Raw genomic sequence first — 26617 nt, forward strand, 5'->3', positions numbered from 1 at the left:
CTACTGGCATCGGCTGAGTGGGAGGTCGGGGTCATGGAAAACGACCTCAGCCAATGGCACTCGGTTCAAGTGTGAGCGAGCGATTGGGTGTGGACAAGTAAACACCAGTGTATGAGCGAGTGGTGGTGTGTGTTAATATCAGCAGCGGGCATGGTATTGGCCACCCACCCCCTCACACACTGTGCTGGCCTTCATTGGCGTTTGCAAACAGCACTTGCCTAAACTAGCTCTTAAAAGCTATACGGGGGATTTTTTGTTGGTAGTTTAATTTTTGTTGGTCGTGTTGGTGGTGTGAATGTTGTTGGTGAAAAAGTCGTTGCCCGCTTTGAGTGGCCGGCTGAAATCCCATGTGTTGAAGTATGGAAGGTGTTCCAGAGTCTGAGACCCAAGAAAAGCACCGGGCATAGATGATCTCCCAAGTAAACGGCTGAGGGTGGAATTTGTGTGCAGACTGCTCTCTATATGACATAATTATAACAGTCTGGATGCCGAGGGGAAATGGGCGAGGTTTAGGACTGTGGCTCGTGCAGCTGCAGTGCCTGCTTTGGGTACACGGTCCAGAACTCCCCAGAGACCCTGGCTGACGGTGGTGTTCCGGCTGGTTGAGAAAAATCAAAAGGCCCACTCCCACCGTCTATAATATCCCATGGAAAATGAGAAGGCTTACCGCAGCCTTCGCTCAGAGATTTGGAGACCCATGCAGCGCTGCAAGGATGAGTGGTGGTCGAGGGTTGCTGAGGAGATGGAATCTGACACAGTCGCCCATGATCACAAATCTCTCTTTCCATCAAAAAAGTAACTTGCACCGCCACACATCACCCTCCTTCGGGTTAAGAAAGGTGATCCAAGCTCCAACCCACAGAAACAGGTTTGCAGGTTTGCTGAGCATGTTTGTGAAGTCTTGGGGGGAGGGGAAATCCCTCGGCCCAGAAAACGTCATGGAGCAAATTGGGGGTGACCCTGCTGAGGCTGTGGTGCCTCAATTATTGGAAGTAGTTGTCACCCCCTGTGAGTGGCTGGATGAAGTACCGTCTGTTGGAAGTTAGGGAAGGCGATCCAAAGTCAGACCAGGAAAAGTGCTGGGCAGAGATGATTTCCCAAGTGAACTGCTGAGGGAAGGTGGTGTTTGTGTGTAGACCAGGACGTGCGGTCAGGGGAGGCAGAGCCTCACCTGCCATACTCCAATGAAATTAGCTGTTACGGAAAAAAAAATCTGATTTTTCTACTGATCTGTTATAAATGTCATTTCTGTACGATTCCAAACATGTTTTTAGTCAAAATCGCCAAATTTGCGGAGCTCTGCTGTAAATACAGGAAAAGACGAGAGGTGAGGCAGCGACGAGCTCAGCCTCCCCCCTGATTGTGCAACCCCTCAGAAATTGGATGGAGCGCGGGCAATAAGCGCGTGCCTGTTACTATCACAGTATGTCACCAATGTAATGTTTGTAGACCCCTTAATTTCATGTCCACGCCTTCCATACTCCAGGTAACTTATTTCACTATGTGTATAAAGATATTTAGTCCCGCTGGTCTCGTCATGGAACTGAAATGAAAAAGCACCAGGGGAGGCAGCTATCACATCTGCCTCACTGAGGGGGGCGTGCCTAACACGCCCCCCTCAGTGAGGCCACGCCCCCCCCCCCCAGTGAGGCCATGCCCCCCTCTATGAATCTGGCTCTGACACGAGCCAGTGCCTCCCCAGCCATTGACCTCACCACACGTCACTGGTGTAGACTGCCCTATATGACATAACAGTCTGGACCACTGGATGGGTTCTGTAGGATTGGAAGGATCCCCTGGTGGTCCCCCTGTTTAAGAAGGGAGATTGCACAGACTGTAACAACTACATGTACATATCCTTCCTCGGTGTGCTGGGAAAGGTCTTGGTAAGGATTATTCAATATCGCCGTGACAGGCACGCTGTGGAAAGGCTTGTGGAGCCCCAGACACCATATTGTCTGTCCGTCTGCTAAACCAGAGGTGTAGGGAATTCCCACAGCATCTATATCTCTATTATATACTTGGTCAAGGCCTATTACACCAATATGCCTGGGCTCTGTGTTGTTCTTTGTGCTATTGTAGTCTCTGAGTCTCAGCTCAAAATCATTAAGGACCTACATGATGATAGGCAAGCCCAGGTAAAACTACATGGGTGGGAGTCTGAGCCATTCCCTGTTCACCTTGGGGTGCAACGGTTGTCCTCTGGCTCCCACATTTTTTCGTACTTCGTTGAAGCCTTCGATGGCTGTACCGGAGGAATTTCTATCAGTACAGATACAATGGGTGACTAATTGATGTCAGGGTGTGGTAAAGGGATGGCTCCCTATTGGTCAACCATGTTATGTATGCTGATGATCTGGTGATTGCTGCTCACTCACAGGAGGAATTGGAGGCGCTGCTACTGAACCTGGAGCGAGCCACGAAGCACCTGCCTGGGTATTTTGTACCATCGGGCACTCTACCCCCACAACTCCCAATTGGTGATGGGGCAGTTGTGGAGAGAGTGTAGAGTTTTCCATACCTTGGCAGTGTGCTCATGACTGGCTCCAGTTTGACAGCAGAGGTCTCACTCCGAATCAGTCGAGCGGCATTATCTTTTTATCGGCTGCATAACACTATGGAAGCTACCTGGTCTGTCGCTCGACACGAAGCTTCGGGTCTTCTCGGCCATGATAATGCACTCCCTTTATGCTTGCGAAACGTGGACCCCCCTAATGGAACATCTTCGCCGGTCAGAAACATTTAGGCTGGCCTGCCTACGATCCATCATGGGTTTAACCAGGCTAGATTGTGTGAGGAGCTCACAAATCCTTGACGGATCAGGACAAAGTTCCATTGGTGAGCTCCTCTGGCAGGCAAGGCTGCGTTGGCTGGGTCATGTAGTACTCATGCCCAGCTACCGCATGCCTAAACAGCTTTCGTTCGACCGGATAGAGGGGGCTAAATGGTCGCGGCATGGGCTAGAAAAGAGATCGAATTATGTGGTACGAGGGGATATGGAGCTGAGTGGACTTGCCAATGACTCGAACGAGGTGTCAAAATCAGCCATTATGGAGGAGGAGGCTCGTGAAGGACGCTATTGGGTGGTTGGAGGCAGTCGCCCTCCAGTAACAACGGAGGGCGGAGGAGCGCCGCTCACAACAACGAGCGGAGCGCCGGTGGCTAAAGCACAGCAAGTTGGCCCAGTAGGGGGCACAGGTGGTGCATCGGCCAGTCATTTCAGTCAGTCGACCCATGGCACCTGGGTCTATCCCGTGACCTGCCAGTGGGCGTTTGACATTTCACGTCGAATTTAACATGCACATAGCCTGGCACAATCGCCGTGGTGACGTCACAGCCACTTCGTGGCGAATGGCGGTTGTTGTTAGTGGTAGTTTGAGTGTTGTTGGTTGTGTTGGTGGTGCGGGTGTTGCGGTAATGGACACGTAGTTCGTTAAACCATCCGATCAGTGGCTCCCTGTGGTACAGATACAATGGGAGGCTGGTCAATAATGCCTGAGTCATGAGGCTCACAATACACACAGACACGAGTAATGTATAGGTACACGTGGTATTAAGGTTATTAAACCTTGTTAAACACACGAGTGGGAATTTGTGCACTCTAGCTTGTAGTCCTGATTCGTAGCTGGATTACATTGTTTAGCCAATTGCTCTCCGTTGATTGTCTCCCCCACACCGGCGAGGGGGTGTGAGCAATGAAGAGGATGGGTGGCTCTGGTTCGAGGAGGAGCGTGGTGTCGAGGACAGTATATAAAGGCGGTGCAGGGTCAGAGCTCTGGGCTGACTGTTGCACGAACAGCGGTGGCGTGAGATGTCTACCGGCTGCTGTTGCTGCTGGGGCGGGTATTATTTTAGTAGACTGAGCACACAGAGCTCTCGTCTGCTGGCCGCATTACTCCTGGGTGCGGTCAAGGGATGATGGTTCCCTACGGGTCAACCATGTCTGCTCATGATCTGGTAATCGTTGCTCAGTCTGAGAAGGAGTTGGGAGTATGGACGGTGCTAGGCGGCTGCTGGGGTTGGCCCGACACGACCAAATGTCAATTTTGGCTCCCGCAAGTCCACTGTGCTTAGCGGTCTGTCAGTGGTATGGTGCCCCCCTTACCCTCACACAACAGCTCTACGAGAAGAGTTGGAGCCGGGCAGGAGGTGGACACTGCTGCTCAAATAGGCAGAGCCCTGCCATAAACCCCACCAAAACAAAGCACCTGCCGAGGTACCAAGTGTCCTCGATCACTTAATGTTCTCAACTTTCCATCAACAATTGGGTGCTTGTCGAGAGAGTGAAGAAGTTCCGTTACCTGAGCAATGTTGTATTGACCAGCTGTGTGTTGCCAGCAGATGTTCTTTTTCCCAATCAGTCGAGCAGCACTATCTTTTCATCAGCTGTGTGGAAGTTGCTCCCAGTCTTCTGGACCACAGTTATGCCCTCCCTTCTCTTTGCTTGCGAAACGTCGACCCCTTTATATGAACATCTGGAACGGTTTTACAAATTCAGGCTGGCCTGCCAGCAATCCATCCTCGGTTTAACCAGACTGGATCGTGTGAGGAGCTCACAGATTCTTTCATCTGGACACTCCCATCGGCGAGCTCCTTCGGCAGGCGAGGCTATGTTGGCTGGGTGATGTAGTCCGCATGCTCAGCCACCGCATGACCAAGCAGCTTTTGTTTGGCCGGATAGAGGTTGCTTAACGGGCATGGCACGGGCTAGAGAAGAGATGGACTGATTTGGTACCGAAAGACGTGGCAGCAGAGTTGACTTGCAGATGACTGGCACCAGCAGGGTCAAGATCAGCCTCTGGGAGGAGGCTTGTGAAAGACGATACTGTGCAGTGCCAGGCTAGGTGCACTTTGAGGCTACAAGGCAGTGGGAGGTGGCCTCCAGTAACAACGGAGGACGGAGGAGCGACGCTGACAACGAGCAGAGCGCCGGACGGCTCGAATGAGCAAGTTGGCACAGGTGGAGCATCTTACCAGTCATCTCAGTCAGTCGTCCTAAAACACCGGGGTCTGTCCCGTGACCTGCCGACAGCGAGGCAAGTGAAGACATCACTGCCACTTAAGTGATGAATGACAGTGTGGGTTGTGTGAGAGTGGTGTGAGTGGCATTGGTGGTGTGGATGGTTCTGGTGGTATTCAAATACTGCCGTGGGTATTCAAGGTGGTCATCCTATGATGAGACTGGGCCCTGCCATGGGAGTGAGGATTGGACGTGGATTCGCCAGTGGGGCTGCTGAGAGAGTGAGAGCCGAGTGTGCCCACCCTCCTCCCCGCGCCCTCCTGGGGCCCGGGGTCAGTGTGTAGGGGTCACGGTCGCGCCCTTCTCACGCTCGACAATGGGTCAATGAAGGAGCGACCAGAGGGAGGCGTGAGATTGGCCAACGGCGGCTACGCTGACAGTGAACCCCGTGCCGAGTGACGCGCGCGCATTCGAGATGCGAGCGAGCTGTGGTGCCACGCTGCAGGTTGGATGGTTCACATGGGGGTTGATGGGTCGGAGAGCGCTGGAGGCTCCTCCTCGAGGCTTGGTGCCGTTATCCCTCCCGGCTCCTCCACCTGCGCTCCGCCCCAGCCCCTGACGGGAGCCGGGCCAAAGGGACTGGGCTCGCGACCCTGGGAGCCGCCCCGCTCCTTATTAGGGCTCGGAGCCCCGCTCTCACGGGTAATTATAGCGCGCCAGGGTGACGCGCGGCGAGACGAGGCTAAACATGGAGCTGAGCGCGAGTGGCTCCTCCTCCACCACTCCTCCCGCTCATCCCCCCCCACCTCCTCCCGCTCATCTTCCTCTCCCTCCTCCCGCTCATCTTCCTGCTCCTCCCGCGTCTTCTGCTCCCGCTCATCTCCTCCTCCTCCCGCTCTTCGTTCTCCTGCTGCTCTTCCTCCTCCTCTCCTCCTTCAGTCCTCGACCGCAGCGGGGCGGGGTGAGGGGCCCTCTGCCCACGCGACGCTGTCATCAGCTGTGACGCCGAGCATGTGGCGTGTTAGTGGTGATGATGATGATGTTTTTGTTGATGTTTGTTGATGTCTGCAGAACTCCTGCACTGTTTCACGCAGGAAGCGGGTGCCACCACTGACCGCCAAACCCGATTTGAATACACACCCTTCAACTCTGCAGGAACTAAGACTCGTGTCGAACAGAGACACGTGACACTTCACTTAGTTCAAGCACGCCTGGTTCTGCTGATGAAACGATGAATGTCGATACCGGTCCAGAGTGTGCTTGTATCGAACCGATGTTTGCTTTAATTGTGCGAAGCAAACTTGTATTTCTGTAACGTGGAGAGACAAATGTGGTCAGCCAGGCGAATCGTCCGGTTGTGTATCGCGTCACGTGGCGGATTGGTAAACACGGCAGAGGCGCGGGGAGGGAGGGGCTTTGCTGATAACGGGGCTGGTAATCCTGGTGACCGAGTAACGGGGATGCAATGCTGGTGTCCGAGTAACGGGGATGTAATTCTGGTGACAGAGTAACGGGGTTGGTAACAGAGTAACGGAGCTGGTGACAGTAACGGGGGTGGTAATCCTGGTGACCGAGTAACGGGGTGGTAATTCTGGTAACAGAGTAACGGAGATGTCATCCTGGTGACAGAGTAACGGGGTTGTCATCCTGGTGACAGAGTAACGGGGATGTAATCCTAGTGACAGAGTAACGGGGATGTAATCCTGGTGACAGAGTTACGATGCTGGTAATCCTGGTGACAGAGTAACGGGGATGTAATCCTGGTGACAGAGTAACGGGGGTGTAATCATGGTAACAGACTTAACGGAGATGTAATCCTGGTGACAGAGTAACGGGGTTGGTGACTGTCGCTCGCTATCCACCGGGCGGGGGAAGCCCCTCGCAGGGTTCCCTGTGACGTCACGCGAAGGCGGCGCGCGCGCCGTCGCGCTCCTTGTTTGGGCATCAAATACCAAACATGGGGCTCGGCTTCTATAAATGGCAATGACCGCTTCACGCCGGCCGGAGCGCTCCGCCGCGTGAAGCGCAAATCCGATCGGCGCTCGGGCCAAACTCGCCGTGGCCTCGCAACAAGTCCCGCCGCTCGCGCCGGGGCCGTCGGGACCCTGCCCGGGGCTGTCGGCCGCGGTCTCGGGCCCCGGGAGCCGGCGGACGTGCGCGCACTACTTTCGCGGCGCGGCGTGACACGTGTGCTGCGCGTGTTTATGGGGCCGCGCGCGGCGGCCGCGTGCGACTCGGGGCCGGGAGACCGCGCCCCGCATGGAGGCACCCGTCTCGCGCTCCGCGCCCCGCATGGAGGGCCCCAACAGGGGGCCCGCGGCCGGCTCCGGCCTCTCCCTGCGGGGTCACTCCGACTGCAAGATGTCCGAGGGGGCCTCTGACGATAGCGACGACGACGACAGCCTCGGCAGCGGCGAGGCGGCGGCGGCGGTGGCGATGGCCCAGGGGGGGGTTCCCGGCCGCGACGGCGTCTCCGGGGGAGGGGGGCCCTGCTTCCCCGGGCGCGACCCCATGGACCCGGGGCGCGGCGTGGCGCCCACGGGACTCAAGCCCGGCAAGAAGACGCGCGGCCGCGTCAAGATCAAGATGGAGTTCATTGACAACAAGCTGCGGCGGTACACCACGTTCAGCAAGCGCAAGACGGGCATCATGAAGAAGGTGAGGGGGGGGCGGCGAGGGGACGCCGGGAGGAGAGGTGGGCCCCTAGTGGGGGGGGGGAGGTCACGGTCTTGAGATCTCGCTCGAGATCATCGGGGTCGTGAGCGGGTCCTCGTCACCTCGGGTCGGATCGGGCTGCGCGCGTTCGTGCGCTGGTGACGGTGGTGCGCGCGTGTGGTCGTGGTGCTGCTGATGATGATGACGGTGGTGATGGTGCTGCTGATGATGACGATGGTGACGGTGGTGCGCGCGTGTGGTCGTGGTGCTGCTGATGATGATGATGACGATGGTGACGGTGGTGCGCGCGTGTGGTCGTGGTGGTGCTGATGACGATGGTGCTGCTGCTACCCCAATAGTCGGGTTGAAGGCAATAACGGGGTGTGAGGTGGTGGTGGAGGTGGTGGTGGAGGTGGTGGTGGAGGTGGTGGTGGAGGTGGTGGTGGAGGTGGTGGTGGTGCTGATGGACGGCTGTGGTGCATGAGAGGGCTGGGGAGCGGTGGGGTAGCGGTCAGCGCTACCGCTGCGCTACGAACCCGGCGAGCCGAGTTCGATTCCCGCTCACGGCCAACACCGGCGACGATTATCTGAGCCGGTTCTGGGCCTCCCCTAGGTCGACTCGGCCTCAAATGAGTACCTGGTGCGGTGTGTAAATATTGTCACTGGAGAGACAAAGGCGGTCGGGCGTGGTGCTGACCACCCCACCCCCCCCGTGTGCCGTGCCGGCCTTAATAGGTGCTCGCTAACAGCACTTGCCCCAACAGACTTAAGCCTATACGGGGGATCTTTGCCTTGGAGTGCGTCGTTTGTCACTGCACCACCGCTCCGTTATAAGGAGCGGTGGCGCAGTGGTTAGGGCACTGCGCTACGAACCCAGCCACTGCAATTCGATTGCCGCTCACGGCCAACACCGGGGACGAATATCTGAACCTGTTCTGGACCTCGCCTAGGTTAACTCGGCCTTAAATTAGTACCTCGTAAGGTGTGTTAACATCAGCATTGGGGAGACAAAGGCGGCTGGGCATTGTAGCAGCCACCCACCTGACCGACCTTCATAGGTGCTCGCGAACAGCACTTGCCCCAACAGTCTGATCAATGATATATGGGTGATGTGTGTTAGTGTGTGCTAGTGTTAGTGTGTTGCTGTGTTAGTGTGTGCTAGTGTTGCTGTGTTAGTGTGTGCTCGTGTGTGCTAGTGTGAGTGTGTGCTAGTGTTGGTAGTGAGTGTGTATGTGTTAGTGTTGGTAGTGAGTGTGTGTTAGTGTTGTTAGTGTGTGTGTGTTAGTGTTGTTAGTGTGTGTGTGTTAGTGTTGGTAGTGAGTGTGTGCTAGTGTTGGTAGTGTGTGTGTGCTAGTGTTGCTGTGTTAGTGTGTGCTCGTGTGTGCTAGTGTTGGTAGTGAGTGTGTGTGTTAGTGTTGTTAGTGTGTGTGTGTTAGTGTTGTTAGTGTGTGTGTGTTAGTGTTGTTAGTGTGTGTGTGTTAGTGTTGGTAGTGAGTGTGTGCTAGTGTTGTTAGTGTGTGTTAGTGTGTGCTCGTGTGTGCTAGTGTGAGTGTGTGCTAGTGTTGGTAGTGAGTGTGTGTGTTAGTGTGGGTAGTGAGTATGTGTTAGTGTTGTTAGTGTGTGTGTGTTAGTGTTGTTAGTGTGTGTGTGTTAGTGTTGTTAGTGTGTGTGTGTTAGTGTTGTTAGTGAGTGTGTGTGTTAGTGTTGGTAGTGTGTGTGTGCTAGTGTTGGTAGTGAGTGTGTGTGCTAGTGTTGGTAGTGAGTGTGTGTGCTAGTGTTGGTAGTGAGTGTGTGTGTTAGTGTTGTTAGTGTGTGTGTGCTAGTGTTGGTAGTATGTGTTAGTGTGTGCTCGTGTGTGCTAGTGTGAGTGTGTGCTAGTGTTGGTAGTGAGTGTGTGTTAGTGTTGGTAGTGTGTGTGTGTTAGTGTTGGTAGTGAGTGTGTGCTAGTGTTGTTAGTGTGTGTGTGTTAGTGTTGTTAGTGAGTGTGTGTTAGTGTTGTTAGTGTTGGTAGTGAGTGTGTGTGTTAGTGTTGTTAGTGTTGTTAGTGTGTGTGTGTTAGTGTTGTTAGTGTTGGTAGTGAGTGTGTGTGTTAGTGTTGTTAGTGTTGGTCGTTAGTGTGTGTGTTAGTGTTGTTAGTGTGTGTGTGTTAGTGTTGTTAGTGTGTGTGTTAGTGTTGTTAGTGTGTGTGTGTTAGTGTTGGTAGTGTGTGTGTGTGTGCTAGTGTGAGTGTGTGCTAGTGTTGGTAGTGAGTGTGTGTTAGTGTTGTTAGTGTGTGTGTTAGTGTTGTTAGTGAGTGTGTGTTAGTGTTGGTAGTGAGTGTGTGTTAGTGTTGGTAGTGAGTGTGTGTGTTAGTGTTGGTGTTGTTGGTGTGTGTGTGTTAGTGTTGTTAGTGTGTGTGTGTTAGTGTTGTTAGTGTTAGTGTGTGTTGTTAGTGTGTGTGTGTTAGTGTTGTTAGTGTGTGTGTGTGTTAGTGTTGTTAGTGTGTGTGTGTGTTAGTGTTGTTAGTGTGTGTGTGCTAGTGTTGGTAGTGTGTGTGTGTTAGTGTTGTTAGTGTGTGTGTGCTAGTGTTGGTAGTATGTGTTAGTGTGTGCTCGTGTGTGCTAGTGTGAGTGTGTGCTAGTGTTGGTAGTGAGTGTGTGCTAGTGTTGGTAGTGAGTGTGTGTTAGTGTTGTTAGTGAGTGTGTGTTAGTGTTGGTAGTGTGTGTGTGTTAGTGTTGGTAGTGAGTGTGTGCTAGTGTTGTTAGTGTGTGTGTGTTAGTGTTGTTAGTGAGTGTGTGTGTTAGTGTTGTTAGTGTTGTTAGTGTGTGTGTGTTAGTGTTGTTAGTGTTGGTAGTGAGTGTGTGTGTTAGTGTTGTTAGTGTTGGTCGTTAGTGTGTGTGTTAGTGTTGTTAGTGTGTGTGTGTTAGTGTTGTTAGTGTGTGTGTGTTAGTGTTGTTAGTGTGTGTGTGTTAGTGTTGGTAGTGTGTGTGTGTGTGCTAGTGTGAGTGTGTGCTAGTGTTGGTAGTGAGTGTGTGTTAGTGTTGTTAGTGTGTGTGTTAGTGTTGTTAGTGAGTGTGTGTTAGTGTTGGTAGTGAGTGTGTGTGTTAGTGTTGGTGTTGTTGGTGTGTGTGTGTTAGTGTTGTTAGTGTGTGTGTGTTAGTGTTGTTAGTGTTAGTGTGTGTTGTTAGTGTGTGTGTGTTAGTGTTGTTAGTGTGTGTGTGTGTTAGTGTTGTTAGTGTGTGTGTGTGTTAGTGTTGTTAGTGTGTGTGTGCTAGTGTTGGTAGTGTGTGTGTGTTAGTGTTGTTAGTGTGTGTGTTAGTGTTGTTAGTGTGTGTGTTAGTGTTGTTAGTGTGTGTGTTAGTGTTGTTAGTGAGTGTGTGTTAGTGTTGGTAGTGTGTGTGTGTTAGTGTTGGTAGTGTGAGTGTGTGTTAGTGTTGTTAGTGTGTGTGTGTTAGTGTTGTTAGTGTGTGTGTGTTAGTGTTGTTAGTGTGTGTGTGTTAGTGTTGTTAGTGTGTGTGTGTTAGTGTTGTTAGTGTTGGTAGTGAGTGTGTGTGTTAGTGTTGTTAGTGTTGGTCGTTAGTGTGTGTGTTAGTGTTGTTAGTGTGTGTGTGTTAGTGTTGTTAGTGTGTGTGTGTTAGTGTTGTTAGTGTGTGTGTGTTAGTGTTGGTAGTGTGTGTGTGTGTGCTAGTGTGAGTGTGTGCTAGTGTTGGTAGTGAGTGTGTGTTAGTGTTGTTAGTGTGTGTGTTAGTGTTGTTAGTGAGTGTGTGTTAGTGTTGGTAGTGAGTGTGTGTGTTAGTGTTGGTGTTGTTGGTGTGTGTGTGTTAGTGTTGTTAGTGTGTGTGTGTTAGTGTTGTTAGTGTTAGTGTGTGTTGTTAGTGTGTGTGTGTTAGTGTTGTTAGTGTGTGTGTGTGTTAGTGTTGTTAGTGTGTGTGTGTGTTAGTGTTGTTAGTGTGTGTGTGCTAGTGTTGGTAGTGTGTGTGTGTTAGTGTTGTTAGTGTGTGTGTTAGTGTTGTTAGTGTGTGTGTTAGTGTTGTTAGTGAGTGTGTGTTAGTGTTGGTAGTGTGTGTGTGTTAGTGTTGGTAGTGTGAGTGTGTGTTAGTGTTGTTAGTGTGTGTGTGTTAGTGTTGTTAGTGTGTGTGTGTTAGTGTTGTTAGTGTGTGTGTGTTAGTGTTGTTAGTGTGTGTGTGTTAGTGTTGTTAGTGTGTGTGTGTTAGTGTTGTTAGTGTGTGTGTGTTAGTGTTGTTAGTGTGTGTGTGTTAGTGTTGTTAGTGTGTGTGTGTTAGTGTTGTTAGTGTTAGTGTGTGTTAGTGTGTGTTAGTGTTAGTGTGTGTTAGTGTTAGTGTTGGTAGTGTGTGTGTGTTAGTGTTAGTGTTGGTAGTGTGTGTGTGTTAGTGTTGGTAGTGTGTGTTTGTTAGTGTTGGTAGTGTGTGTGTGTTAGTGTTGGTAGTGTGTGTTTGTTAGTGTTAGTGTGTGTGCTAGTGTTGGTAGTGTGAGTGTTTGTGCTAGTGTGTTAGTGTGCTTGTGTGTTAGTGTGTGAGTGTGTGTGTTAGTGTTGGTAGTGTGTGCTAGTGTGAGTGTTTGTGTTAGTGTGCTAGTGTGTGAGTGTGTGTGTTAGTGTGTGAGTGTGTGTGTGAGTGTGTGAGTGTGTGTGCTAGTGTTGGTAGTGTGTGTTAGTGTGACACTTGAAGCGAAGTCTGCGCCGCGCACGTGACACGTGACGCGCGTCCGCGAGAAACTGGAGACGCGGCGGTGAAAGTGGGACGGGGGTGGGGTGCGCGAAGTGGGGGGGGGGGGGGGGGGGCACGAAGTGGGGGGGGGGCACGGTGGGGGGGCGTGGAGGGAAGGGTGGTGATGGCCGAGCTCTCTGTGTGTCACGAACCACGTGGCCGTCAGCCGCGGCTGTCTTAGCCGCATCACCCGCGTGTCAATCATCAGTCGCACCCCCCCCCGTGTGTCGGTCACGTGATTAATCCCGTTCCTCACGTCTGTTAATCACCCACGATGGTCACACACCGATCAGCAGGTGGTCGCATCATTCATGTAAACTGAAACTATTTTATTTTGCCGGGGTGTAAGGGGCCCACTGAGCTATTGAACGCTTTTTTTTCCGAAGCGACCTGGCCACAGGATCTGTGCGTCGTTAACGATCCGTCAAAAAGAACACGAACACTCCAGACATCCGTCAATAACACTGCCGCCTTAAAGGGGGTGCGGGGGGTGGGGGTTGGAAACACAGTGTATGTCATCGATAACGTTTCGGGCAATGGCCCTTTTTGAACATACACGTGTCGTGCCTCCATCCTCCTGCTGCCCCCGCCCCCCCGCAGGCGTACGAGCTGTCCACGCTGACCGGCACGCAGGTGATGCTGCTGGTGGCCAGCGAGACGGGCCACGTGTACACGTTTGCGACGCGCAAGCTGCAGCCGATGATCACGAGCGAGAGCGGCAAGGCGCTCATCCAGACGTGCCTCAACTCCCCCGACTCGCCGCCTCGGCCCACGGCGGCCGCCGCCACGGCACCTGACCCTGGCGCCGAGCAGAGGATGAGCGCCAGCGGATTCGAGGAGACGGAGCTCAGCTACCAGATCGGGGAGCCGGACATCATGGAGGACAGCAAGGTGGGAGCGGTGGGTGTTGGGGGGTAGCGGGGGGGGGGGAGAAGAGCGTGTGTGTGTGTGCGCGTGTGTGCGAGCGGTCGTGTCGCGGTTAGCGCGCTGCGCTACGAACCCGGCCACCGAGTTCAATTCTCGCTCGGGGCCAACACCGGTGATTATCTGAATGGTCCTGGGCCCTCCCCTAGGTCGACTCAGCCTCAAATGAGTACCTGGTGCGGTGTGTAAACATTGCCACTAGGGAGACAAAGGCGGTCGGGCGTGGTGTTGGCCACCCACCCCCTCGTGTGTAGTGTCGGCCTTCATAGGCGCTCGCTAACAGCACTTGCCCCGACAGTTTGTTAAAGGCTCTACGAGGATTTTATTTATTTATTTAAATATTCAGAATCACAATGTTTATTTATCCTGGAGGAATCCGATGAGCCATGAAGCTAGTAGGGACGTGCCAGCGAGTTATATCTACAAACGACACGATACTTTTGTTTCCGAGACCAGGCTCACACGCCCAAATCGTGACGTGGCCGGTAACAAACAGCACCATCCAAGTTGTAATAGACAAAGGAGTTAAGACGCTGCCTGACCTGAGCAAGGCTATTTGTGAGACGAGCTTGGGAGAGGAGACGCGGGAGGGAATTCTGAAGTAGAGCAGTGGCGGAGGGAAGAAGCAGAAAGAGGAGTGTTGGTGAGTGATTGGGTGAGTAAGGGAGTGGGTGAGTGATTGGGTGAGTGATTGGGTGACAAGGGAGTTAGTTGAGTGAATATATTTGCGTGACTCTGTGTGCTGGTTGAACACAGTACGGACGGGACTAAAGAGTCAGTGTCTGGTAGACCGGGTTCTCAACGCGGGTGGAGGAATCGATGGGCGACGTTCACGCGAACCGTAAACCATGGCAGTAGCGAGAGGAGGGGTACACACAGGCGACCGATGAGTGAGCGACCGTCGTGAACCGGTGAGTGGTGGGCCATGAGTCGACCTCGATGCTGCTTTATGTCGAACTATCTCAAATTTTGTGGCACAGGAAGATGCGGTCGTGGCACATGGGTCAGCCACTGAGCTGGTGGGGCCCTGTAGGCGGCTGTGATTCACTGTACAGGTGTGGTGGGGTGCAGGTGGTGGGGTTCACTGTACAGGTGTGGTGGGGTGCAGGTGAGGTTCACTGTACAGGTGTGGTGGGGTGCAGGTGAGGTTCACTGTACAGGTGTGGTGGGGTGCAGGTGGGGTTCACTGTACAGGTGTGGTGGGGTGCAGACAGTGATGGAAATGGGCCGGCATATGACGTACGCACCTCCATTCATCACGGTGAGCTATGCACGGTGTGAGCTAAGTTCCAAATCCGCACGGCACTTCCAGTTGAACCTACAGCCACACTGGTAGTTTACATAGGATGCTGCAAGATGCACGATGTTCCAAAATGTGATTCTAAATATCCACGTTCACCACTGGGTTACAGGTCATTAGGCAGCTGTGTGATGGGCAGCAGGGTAGCTGTGGGTCGCCGAGCGCACAGCGGTGTCCCTGTGAGCAGGCGCGCTTTACCTGCGCACCGCCACGAGCCCCTCGTTTACCTGCCTCGTTTACCTGCCTCTCCCCATCGCGCTGATTCCACTCGCGCACCTGGGAGGAGCGGAGTAGGCAGGCGGCTGGGAGGGAACTCAGGTGCGGGGCTTGGAGGGGGGGGCGGGTGCGTGATGCGCAGGGAGTTGCCGGTGCCACGTGGTGTGCGCAGCGCGTGTGCGAGGATGATAACGCCACCATCGCAGCGCTGCTGTCGTGTTGTTGTTGTCGTCGTCGTAGTTGCTGTGGCCGCTGCTGTTGTTGCCGTTACGGTTTTGCGTCGAGCTCCAGTTCCTCGCAGCCCCCAGCGCGGGCGCTGGGGGCTGCTGCTGTACGAAGTGAAACGGACCCCATCGGTTGTGCTGAATAAACGGGACGACAGGGGGGGTCTGGGCCCGCCCTCCACGCCCGGCGCCCGTGCCCCCCTCCCCACGTTGGTGGCCGCCCGCGCGCTCCGCTATGGCATCTATTCCCTTTTTAGTCTCCGGCCATTTCGGGCCGGCGCATTCCTCCGCGCTGGCAGCTCCGCGGAGCAGCCCCCCCCCACCTTCCCCCTGCCCCTCACCACCCACCCACCTCCCCACTCTCCTCTCCCTCCTACCCTCTCCTGGGCTCCATCTCTTCTCTCTCTCTGCCTTCTAGCACCATCTCTGTATTCCTCTCCCACCATCACCCAGCTCGCATCCATCTCCCTCTCGCACCTCCACCCCTCGCTCTTGTCTCTCTCTCCCAGCACCATCGCCCCTCCCTCCCTCCCACTGCCCATCTTGACCCCCCCACCCCGCGCACTCCTGACCCCAGCTGCAGGGGATCTCCAGACACACCGGGGAGGTGACACCGGCTGAGACAGCTGAGTGCCATCAGGGGGACCTCCTCGACGATGCCAGCAGCCATGGGTTCACGCAGCGGGGACACTCATAGTGGGGGGCGGGGCGAGAGATTGACATATGGGATTTGTCTCACAATAGTGCTCCGTGACACTTACCCCAAGTCTGAACAGCAAATCCCCAACACCACCACCCTTGAACGTACGGACACCGCATCCTCACGCTGACACCAAACCTCAAAACTACCAGCGCTGAACCCGAGCCACTCGGCTCCGGATTCTTTGTCGTGGCTCAGCTCTGGCTCGGTTTGGCTCTGGCTCTGGCTCGGCTCGGCTCGACTCTGGCTCAAGTGAGCTGGCTCACAGCCAAGCGCTTAATTTGAGCCAACTCTGAGCGTGGCTCCATCTGTGCTCAGGATTTCGCTGAGCCCCAGTCCGAGTGGGGCCATGGCAGAGCCGCTCTGCTTCTTTGGCAGCAGCCGAGCGACCAGAACCCGAGCTGAGCCAGGCCAAGAAACACGGCCCTGAGCCCGGAGCACAGAACGGAATCACAACCATCACGCTATGGACACCTAACACTGAGACTTAACTCTGACCACGTGACGATGAACACAGAGATGTTAACCACCTCGCCTGGTATACAGGTGGTCGTGGATTCGATCCCGACCATGACGCCTGCTGTATATTTGTGGTCGCGTGGATTTTTTTTTATCAAGGTCCTCCGGTTTTTCTCTCCACATTTAGAAACATGCGTTTGGATACTTGGCTGCTATACATTTCCACATGAAAAGCCAGCCACTTCGTTGAACTATCATTTGTGGCCAGGTCGTTTCTGAAAAAGAGCTATATAGTTCAGTGGGATTTACCTGGTATAATAAAAAGTAGTGTAATAGTTTAGTTGTTAACCATACTATGAACTGTTAATCCTCATACATAGCCCTCCGATTAGCACAGTTGGCTACGTACGGTAGGGAAGAAGTTCAACACACTTACAACCCGAACACTGAACTCTCACCACAACCCTGGGAAACACTGAATCCTCACAGAGAACCCTACGGCTGAACCCTACCGCTAAACCCCACCGCTAAACTCCTACCGCTAAACTCCTACCGCTAAACCTCTACCGCTAAACCCCACCGCTAAACCCCACCGCTAAACCCCTACCGCTAAACCCCTACCGCTAAACCCCTACCGCTAAACCCCTACCGCTAAACCCCTACCGCTAAACTCCTACCGCTAAACTCCTACCGCTAAACCCCTACCGCTAAACCCCTACGGCTAAACCCCTACCGCTAAACTCCTACCACTAAACTCCTACCGCTAAACCTCTACCGCTAAACCCCACCGCTAAACCCCACCGCTAAACCCCTACCGCTAAACCCCTACCGCTAAACCCCTACCGCTAAACTCCTACCGCTAAACTCCTACCGCTAAACCCCTACCGCTAAACTCCTACCGCTAAACCCCTACCGCTAAACCCCGACCGCTAAACCCCTACCGCTAAACTCCTACCGCTAAACCTCTACCGCTAAACCCCACCGCTAAACCCCACCGCTAAACCCCTACCGCTAAACCCCTACCGCTAAACCCCTACCGCTAAACCCCGACCGCTAAACCCCTACCGCTAAACTCCTACCGCTAAACCCCTACCGCTAAACCCCTACCGCTAAACCCCACCGCTAAACCCCTACCGCTAAACTCCTACTGCTAAACTCCTACCGCTAAACCCCTACCGCTAAACTCCTACCGCTAAACCCCTACCGCTAAACCCCTATCGCTAAACCCCTACCGCTAAATCCCTACCGCTAAACCCCTACCGCTAAACCCCTACCGCTAAACCCCTACCGCTAAACTCCTACCGCTAAACCCCTACCGCTAAACCCCTACCGCTAAACCCCTACCGCTAAACTCCTACCGCTAAACTCCTACCGCTAAACTTCTACCGCTAAACCCCTACCGCTAAACTCGTACCGCTAAACCCCTACCGCTAAACCTCTACCGCTAAACCCCTACCGCTAAACCCCACCGCTAAACCCCTACCGCTAAACCCCTACCGCTAAACCCCTATCGCTAAACCCCTACCGCTAAATCCCTACCGCTAAACCCCTACCGCTAAACCCCTACCGCTAAACCCCTACCGCTAAACCCCTACCGCTAAACCCCTACCGCTAAACCCCACCGCTAAACCCCTACCGCTAAACCCCTACCGCTAAACCCCTACCGCTAAACTCCTACCACTGAGAGTGAGTGTGTGTGTATTGAGAGAGTGAGTGAGTGTGTGTTGAGAGAGTGAGTGTGTGTTGAGAGAGTGAGTGTGTGTGTGTGTCGAGAGAGTGAGTGTGTGTGTGTGTTGAGAGAGTGAGTGTGTGTGTGTGTGTTGAGAGAGTGAGTGTGTTTGTGTGTTGTGAGAGTTGAGTGTGTGTGTTGTGAGAGTTGAGTGTGTGTGTGTTGTGAGAGTCTGTGTGTGTTGAGAGAGTGAGTGTGTGTGTGTGTTGAGAGAGTGTGTGTGTGTGTTGAGAGAGTGAGTGTGTGTGTGTTGAGAGAGTGAGTGTGTGTGTGTGTTGAGAGAGTGTGTGTGTGTGTTGAGAGAGTGAGTGTGTGTGTGTGTTGAGAGAGTGAGTGTGTGTTGAGAGAGTCTGTGTGTGTTGAGAGAGTGTGTGTTGAGAGAGTGAGTGTGTGTGTGTGTTGAGAGAGTGAGTGTGTGTGTGTGTTGAGAGAGTGAGTGTGTGTGTGTGTTGAGAGAGTGAGTGTGTGTGTGTGTTGAGAGAGTGAGTGTGTGTGTGTGTGTTGAGAGAGTGAGTGTGTGTGTGTGTGTTGAGAGAGAGAGTGAGTGTGTGTGTGTGTTTTGAGAGAGTGTGTGTGTTGAGAGAGTCTGTGTGTGTTGAGTGTGTGTGTTGTGAGAGTTGAGTGTGTGTGTGTTGTGAGAGTGTGTGTGTGTTGTGAGAGTGAGTGTGTGTGTTGAGAGAGTGAGTGTGTTTGTGTGTTGAGAGAGTGAGTGTGTGTGTGTGTTGTGAGAGTGAGTGTGTGTGTGTATTGTGAGAGTGAGTGTGTGTGTTGAGAGAGTGTGTGTGTGTGTGTTTAGAGAGTGAGTGTGTGTGTGTTGAGAGAGTGAGTGTGTGTGTGTGTTGAGAGAGTGAGTGTGTGTGTGTTGAGTGTGTGTTGAGAGAGTGAGTGTGTGTGTTGAGAGTGAGTGTGTGTGTGTGTTTTGAGAGAGTGAGTGTGTTTGTTGAGAGAGTGTGTGTGTTGAGAGAGTGAGTGTGTGTTGAGTGTGTGTTGAGAGAGTGAGTGTGTGTGTGTGTGTTGAGAGAGTGTGTGTGTGTTGAGAGAGTGTGTGTGTGTTGAGAGAGTGTGTGTGTGTTGTGAGAGTGTGTGTTGAGTGTGTGTTGTGAGAGTGAGTGTGTGTGTGTTGAGTGTGTGTTGTGAGAGTGAGTGTGTGTGTGTTGTGAGAGTGTGTGTTGAGTGTGTGTTGAGAGAGTGAGTGAGTGTGTGTGTGTTGAGTGTGTGTTGTGAGAGTGTGTGTTGTGAGAGTGTGTGTTGAGTGTGTGTTGTGAGAGTGTGTGTGTGTGTGTGTTGAGAGAGTGAGTGTGTGTTGAGAGAGTGAGTCTGTGTGTGTGTTGAGAGAGTCTGTGTGTGTGTTGAGAGAGTGAGTGTGTGTGTGTGTTGAGAGAGTGAGTGTGTGTGTGTGTTGAGAGAGTGTGTGTGTTGAGAGAGTCTGTGTGTGTTGAGTGTGTGTGTTGTGAGAGTTGAGTGTGTGTGTGTTGTGAGAGTGTGTGTGTGTGTTGTGAGAGTGTGTGTGTGTGTGTTGTGAGAGTGAGTGTGTGTGTTGAGAGAGTGAGTGTGTTTGTGTGTTGAGAGAGTGAGTGTGTGTGTGTGTTGTGAGAGTGAGTGTGTGTGTGTGTTGTGAGAGTGAGTGTGTGTGTTGAGAGAGTGTGTGTGTGTGTGTGTGTTTAGAGAGTGAGTGTGTGTGTGTTGAGAGAGTGAGTGTGTGTGTGTTGAGTGTGTGTTGAGAGAGTGAGTGTGTGTGTTGAGAGTGAGTGTGTGTGTGTGTTTTGAGAGAGTGAGTGTGTTTGTTGAGAGAGTGAGTGTGTGTGTGTTGAGAGAGTGAGTGTGTGTGTGTTGAGTGTGTGTTGAGAGAGTGAGTGTGTGTGTTGAGAGTGAGTGTGTGTGTGTGTTTTGAGAGAGTGAGTGTGTTTGTTGAGAGAGTGAGTGTGTGTTGAGAGAGTGAGTGTGTGTGTGTTGAGAGAGTGTGTGTGTGTTGAGAGAGTGAGTGTGTGTTGAGTGTGTGTTGAGAGAGTGAGTGAGTGTGTGTGTTGAGTGTGTGTTGTGAGAGTGTGTGTTGAGTGTGTGTTGAGAGAGTGAGTGAGTGTGTGTGTTGAGTGTGTGTTGTGAGAGTGTGTGTTGAGTGTGTGTTGTGAGAGTGTGTGTGTGTGTGTGTTGAGAGAGTGAGTGTGTTGAGAGAGTGAGTGTGTGTGTGTGTTGAGAGAGTGAGTGTGTGTGTGTGTTGAGTGTGTGTTATGAGAGTGTGTTGAGTGTGTGTTGTGAGAGTGAGTGTGTGTGTTGAGTGTGTGTTGTGAGAGTGTGTGTTTTAAGTGTGTGTGTGTTGAGAGAGTGAGTGTGTGTGTTGAGTGTGTGTGTGTTGAGAGAGTGAGTGTGTGTGTTGAGTGTGTGTTGTGAGAGTGAGTGTGTGTGTGTTGAGTGTGTGTTGAGAGAGTGTGTGTTGAGTGTGTGTGTGTTGTGAGAGTGTGTGTGTGTTGAGTGTGTGTGTGTTGAGAGTGTGTGTGTGTGTGTTGAGAGTGCGTGTTGTGTGTGTGTTGAGTGTGTTGAGTGTGTGTGTGTTGTGAGAGTGTGTGTTGTGTGTGTGTTGAGAGAGTGTGTGTGTGTTGAGAGAGTGTGTGTTGTGTGTGTGTGTGTTGAGTGTGTGTTGAGAGAGTGTGTGTGTGTTGTGAGAGTGAGTGTGTGTGTGTTGAGTGTGTGTGTTGAGAGAGTGAGTGTGTGTGTGTGTTGAGTGTGTGTGTGTTGAGTGTGTGTGTGTTGAGTGTGTGTTGAGAGAGTGTGTGTTGAGAGAGTGTGTGTTGAGTGTGTGTGTGTTGAGTGTGTGTTGTGAGAGTGAGTGTGTGTGTGTGTTGAGTGTGTGTTGAAAGAGTGTGTGTTGAGTGTGTGTGTGTTGAGAGAGTGAGTGTGTGTGTGTGTTGAAAGAGTGTGTGTTGAGTGTGTGTGTGTTGAGAGAGTGAGTGTGTGTGTGTTGAGTGTGTGTTGAGTGTGTGTTGAGATAGTGAGTGTGTGTGAGTGTGTGTTCAGTGTGTGTTGAGAGAGTGAGTGTGTGTTGTGTTGAGTGTGTGTTGAGTGTGTGTTTGTTGAGTGAGTGTGTGTTGAGTGTGTGTGTGTGTTGTGAGAGTGAGTGTGTGTGTTGAGAGAGTGTGTGTGTGTGTGTTTAGAGAGTGAGTGTGTGTGTGTTGAGAGAGTGAGTGTGTGTGTGTTGAGAGAGTGAGTGTGTGTGTGTTGAGTGTGTGTTGAGAGAGTGAGTGTGTGTGTTGAGAGTGAGTGTGTGTGTGTGTTTTGAGAGAGTGAGTGTGTTTGTTGAGAGAGTGAGTGTGTGTTGAGAGAGTGAGTGTGTGTGTGTTGAGAGAGTGTGTGTGTGTTGAGAGAGTGAGTGTGTGTTGAGTGTGTGTTGAGAGAGTGAGTGAGTGTGTGTGTTGAGTGTGTGTTGTGAGAGTGTGTGTTGAGTGTGTGTTGTGAGTGTGTGTGTGTGTTGAGAGAGTGAGTGTGTTGAGAGAGTGAGTGTGTGTGTGTGTTGAGAGAGTGAGTGTGTGTGTGTGTTGAGTGTGTGTTATGAGAGTGTGTTGAGTGTGTGTTGTGAGAGTGAGTGTGTGTGTTGAGTGTGTGTTGTGAGAGTGTGTGTTTTAAGTGTGTGTGTGTTGAGAGAGTGAGTGTGTGTGTTGAGTGTGTGTGTGTTGAGAGAGTGAGTGTGTGTGTTGAGTGTGTGTTGTGAGAGTGAGTGTGTGTGTGTTGAGTGTGTGTTGAGAGAGTGTGTGTTGAGTGTGTGTGTGTTGTGAGAGTGTGTGTGTGTTGAGTGTGTGTGTGTTGAGAGTGTGTGTGTGTGTGTTGAGAGTGCGTGTTGTGTGTGTTGAGTGTGTTGAGTGTGTGTGTGTTGTGAGAGTGTGTGTTGTGTGTGTGTTGAGAGAGTGTGTGTGTGTTGAGAGAGTGTGTGTTGTGTGTGTGTGTGTTGAGTGTGTGTTGAGAGAGTGTGTGTGTGTTGTGAGAGTGAGTGTGTGTGTGTTGAGTGTGTGTGTTGAGAGAGTGAGTGTGTGTGTGTGTTGAGTGTGTGTTGAGAGAGTGTGTTGAGAGAGTGTGTGTTGAGTGTGTGTGTGTGTTGAGTGTGTGTTGTGAGAGTGAGTGTGTGTTGTGAGAGTGAGTGTGTGTGTGTGTTGAGTGTGTGTTGAAAGAGTGTGTGTTGAGTGTGTGTGTGTTGAGAGAGTGAGTGTGTGTGTGTTGAGTGTGTGTTGAGTGTGTGTTGAGTGTGTGTTGAGATAGTGAGTGTGTGTGTGTGTGTTGAGTGTGTGTTCAGTGTGTGTTGAGAGAGTGAGTGTGTGTGTGTTGAGTGTGTGTGTTGAGTGTGTGTTGAGAGAGTGAGTGTGTGTTGTGTTGAGTGTGTGTTGAGTGTGTGTTTGTTGAGTGAGTGTGTGTTGAGTGTGTGTGTGTGTTGAGAGAGTGTTTATGCCGTGCGCGTGTCCCGCCGTCGCTCCGACATTCCTCCGAGGCCTCTCCAATCTCAGCGTCAATCAGGGACCCACATCCTCCCCTCCCCCGACACGGGGAGGAGGAGGTGGGGGGCCCGGGGCCCACACTCACTGCCCTGGGCTCCCCTAGGACGGGGGGCTGGGGTTACTGGGTACGTGTTAGGGGTAGACGGCCCTCCGTAGGGGCTAGAGGTCAGTGTGGGTAGGGGTCGGTGTGGGTAGAATGTAGGGGTCAGTAGAGTTTCGGGGTCAGTAGAGTTTCGGGGTCGTGGTTAGTGGTGGGAGAGTATCATTCAGAGTTTGTTGGCAGTTCGCGTGATACTTCGAGGTACAGTTAGTTGTGGGTGTGCGTGTTGGGCTTTGGGGTAAAGGCTTGGGGCCCGCGGTTGACGTCCGCGCTCGCGAGGCTCCAATGACAGATCCGAGTTGAGGGTCACGATTTGTGGTTTGAATTTCGAGGTCGAGGTCGAAAAGAGCGAGAGTTTGGCAATGCGGGCAGTAAGCGGTTTTGAGTCGGGGGGGGTAGGCGTTAGAGACTAATATCAGGGATTGGGGTGAGTCGTCAGGAGTCGGGGGGGTTGGTAGGCGTTAGAGACTCTATCAGGGATTAGGGTGAGTCGTCAGGAGTCGGGGGGGTTGGTAGGCGTTAGAGACTCTCAGGGATTGGGGTGAGTGGTCAGGAGTCGGGGTGCTTAGGGGTCAGGATCATGCTGTGGCTGTCACGTGGGGAGCGGTGGCGCAGTGGTTGACGCACTGCGCTTCGAAGCCGGAGGGCCTGAGTTCGATGCCCGCTTATGGCCGACAATGGTGACGAATATATCAACCGGTCCTGGGCTTCCCGTAGGTCGACTCTACTCTGTGCGTTGTGTATTAAACATCAGCGCCGGGGAGACAAAGGCGGCCGGGCGTGGGTGTTGACCACCCGCCTTCTCGTGTGCCAATGCCGACCTTCATAGGTGCGACTCGCTGACGGCTCTTGCCCCAGCAGTCTTGTGAAGGCCGTACGGGGGATCTTTGTCATTGCCGCGCGTGCGCGTGGAGATGCTGGACGGCCGGGATGGTGGTGATCGTGGTGGGGGCATCAGGCGCGTGCCCGGGGGAGTTGCGCGTGCACGTGCGCCTAATTGATTAATGAGCGGTGATGTGGGGAGGAGCCGGGGTGGGTGTGTGAGTACGTGAGTGTCACTGTGTGTGTGTGAGTGAGTGTCACTGTGTGTGTGAGTGTCACTGTGTGTGTGTGAGTACGTGAGTGTCACTGTGTGTGTGTGTCACTGTGTGTGTGTGAGTACGTGAGTGTCACTGTGTGTGTGTGTCACTGTCTGTGTTAGTGTCACTGTGTGTGTGTGTCACTGTGTGTGTGAGTGTCACTGTGTGCGTGAGTGTCACTGTGTGCGTGTGTGTGAGTGTCACTGTGTGTGTGAGTGTGAGTGTGTCACTGTGTGTGTCACTGTGTGTGTGAGTACGTGAGTGTCACTGTGTGTGTGTGTGTGTCACTGTGTGTGAGTATGTGAGTGTCACTGTGTGTGTGTGAGTATGTGAGTGTCACTGTGTGTGTGTGAGTGAGTGTCACTGTGTGTGTGAGTGTCACTGTGTGTGTGTGAGTACGTGAGTGTCACTGTGTGTGTGAGTGTCACTGTGTGTGTGTGAGTACGTGAGTGTCACTGTGTGTGTGAGTGTCACTGTCTGTGTTAGTGTCACTGTGTGTGTGTGTCACTGTGTGTGTGAGTGTCACTGTGTGCGTGAGTGTCACTGTGCGTGTGTGAGAGTGTCACTGTGTGTGAGTATGTGAGTGTCACTGTGTGTGTGAGTGTGAGTGTGTCACTGTGTGTGTCACTGTGTGTGTGAGTACGTGAGTGTCACTGTGTGTGTGTGTGAGTGTCACTGTGTGTGAGTATGTAAGTGTCACTGTGTGTGTGTGAGTATGTGAGTGTCACTGTGTGTGTGTGAGTGAGTGTCACTGTGTGTGTGAGTGTCACTGTGTGTGTGTGAGTACGTGAGTGTCACTGTGTGTGTGAGTGTCACTGTGTGTGTGTGAGTACGTGAGTGTCACTGTGTGTGTGAGTGTCACTGTGTGTGTGAGTGTCACTGTGTGTGAGTATGTGAGTGTCACTGTGTGTGTGAGTGTCACTGTGTGTGTGTGAGTACGTGAGTGTCACTGTGTGTGTGTGTGTCACTGTGTGTGTGTGAGTGTGTGAGTGTCACTGTCTGTGTGTGTGTCACTGTGTGTGTGTCACTGTGTGTGTGAGTGTCACTGTCTGTGTGTGTGTCACTGTGTGTGTGAGTGTCACTGTGTGTGTGAGTGTCACTGTGTGCGTGAGTGTCACTGTGTGCGTGTGTGAGAGTGTCACTGTGTGTGAGTATGTGAGTGTCACTGTGTGTGTGAGTGTCACTGTGTGTGTGAGTGTGTCACTGTGTGTCACTGTGTGTGTGAGTACGTGAGTGTCACTGTGTGTGTGTGTGAGTGTCACTGTGTGTGAGTATGTGAGTGTCACTGTGTGTGTGAGTATGTGAGTGTCACTGTGTGTGTGTGAGTGAGTGTCACTGTGTGTGTGAGTGTCACTGTGTGTGTGTGAGTACGTGAGTGTCACTGTGTGTGTGAGTGTCACTGTGTGTGTGTGAGTACGTGAGTGTCACTGTGTGTGTGAGTGTCACTGTGTGTGTGTGAGTACGTGAGTGTCACTGTGTGTGTGAGTGTCACTGTGTGTGTGTGAGTACGTGAGTGTCACTGTGTGTGTGAGTGTCACTGTGTGTGAGTATGTGACTGTCACTGTGTGTGTGAGTGTGTCACTGTGTGAGTGTCACTGTGTGTGTGAGTGTGTCACTGTGTGAGTGTCACTGTGTGTGTGAGTGTGTCACTGTGTGTGTGTCACTGTGTGTGTGTGTCACTGTGTGTGTGTGTGTCACTGTGTGCGAGTGTGTGTCACTGTGTGTGTGAATGTGTCACTGTGTGTGTCACTGTGTGTGAGTGAGTGTCACTGTGTGTGAGTGAGTGTCACTGTGTGTGTGAGTGAGTGTCACTGTGTGTGTGTGTCACTGTGTGTGTGTGTGAGTGAGTGTCACTGTGTGTGTGAGTGAGTGTCACTGTGTGTGTGTGTCACTGTGTGTGTGTGTGTGAGTGAGTGTCACTGTGTGTGTGTGAGTGAGTGTCACTGTGAGTGTGTCACTGTGACTGTGTGTGAGTGTGTCACTGTGACTGTGTGTGTGTGTGTCACTGTGTGTGTGTGTCACTGTGTGCAAGTGTGTGTCACTGTGTGTGAGTGAGTGTCACTGTGTGTGAGTGAGTGTCACTGTGTGTGAGTGAGTGTCACTATGTGTGAGTGTGTCACTGTGTGTGTGAGTGTCACTGTGTGCGAGTGTGTGTCACTGTGTGCGAGTGTGTGTCACTGTGTGTGTGTGAGTGAGTGTCACTGTGTGTGAGTGTCACTGTGTGTGTGAGTGTCACTGTGTGTGTGTGAGTGTCACTGTGTGTGTGTGAGTGTCACTGTGTGTGTGTGAGTGTCACTGTGTGTGTGAGTGAGTGTCACTGTGTGTGTGAGTGAGTGTCACTGTGTGTGTGTGTGAGTGAGTGTCACTGTGTGTGTGTCACTGTGTGTGTGTGTCACTGTGTGTGTGTCACTGTGTGTGTGTCACTGTGTGTGTGTCACTGTGTGTGTGTCACTGTGTGTGAGTGAGTGTCACTGTGTGTGTGAGTGAGTGTCACTGTGTGTGTGTGAGTGAGTGTCACTGTGTGTGTGTGAGTGAGTGTGACTGTGTGTGAGTGTGTGTCACTGTGTGCGAGTGTGTGTCACTGTGTGTGTGAGTGAGTGTCACTGTGTGTGTGAGTGAGTGTGACTGTGTGTGAGTGAGTGTGCGAGTGTGTGTACACAATGTAATTAACATGTTACCGCTCCCCCACCAGAGCACCCCCTCCCCTCGTCCCCACCCCCTACACCTGTGTAGCCTCACAGGTGGCAGCTGCCACGTGCCCCCCACCCCCTACCCCCCACCCCCTACCCCGCGTGCTCAGCTGTGCGGGTGGCAGCTGGGGTCCCAACGATGGATGTCCAGGGCCCTCAGCTTCCCAGCTCCGTCACACGTGGGCGAAGTGCCCCCCCCCCCCCCTGTCGGTCTCCAAGGCCCAGTCCACCGGCCCCCCCCCAAATCTACCCCCCCCCCCCGCCGGAGAGGGGTCCGGGGTCGCGTCCCTTCGCCCACCCACTCCTGCCCTGCCGGGAGGTCCCCTCTGCTAAGAGATGTCAGGCAGAGGAAGCCTTATCGCCGAGATAAGGTGACGGGGCCGCGTCGCCGGTGTGG

The 26617-nt window shown here is 52.8% G+C and overlaps 1 protein-coding gene across 3 annotated transcripts in view; it reads left to right on the forward strand.

The window, feature by feature from the left end:
- Positions 1 to 5806: 5806 nt before the first annotated feature.
- LOC133341495 (serum response factor-like) overlaps positions 5807 to 26617 on the forward strand; it is a 37508-nt gene continuing 16697 nt past the window's right edge. For 2 of the 3 annotated variants that reach the window (XM_061550179.1, XM_061550181.1), the window contains exons 1-2: positions 5807 to 7618; positions 12922 to 13221. In XM_061550179.1, the coding sequence (XP_061406163.1) occupies positions 7220 to 7618; positions 12922 to 13221 (699 nt within the window). In that variant the 5' untranslated portion in view covers positions 5807 to 7219. The remainder of the gene's footprint in view (positions 7619 to 12921; positions 13222 to 26617) is intronic. The other variant, XM_061550180.1, reaches the window with a different exon arrangement.

Source organism: Lethenteron reissneri, chromosome 11 (assembly GCF_015708825.2).
Source record: "Lethenteron reissneri isolate LAM-NWPU_2019-01 chromosome 11, ASM1570882v1, whole genome shotgun sequence".
Taxonomy (NCBI): Eukaryota; Metazoa; Chordata; class Hyperoartia; order Petromyzontiformes; family Petromyzontidae; genus Lethenteron; species Lethenteron reissneri.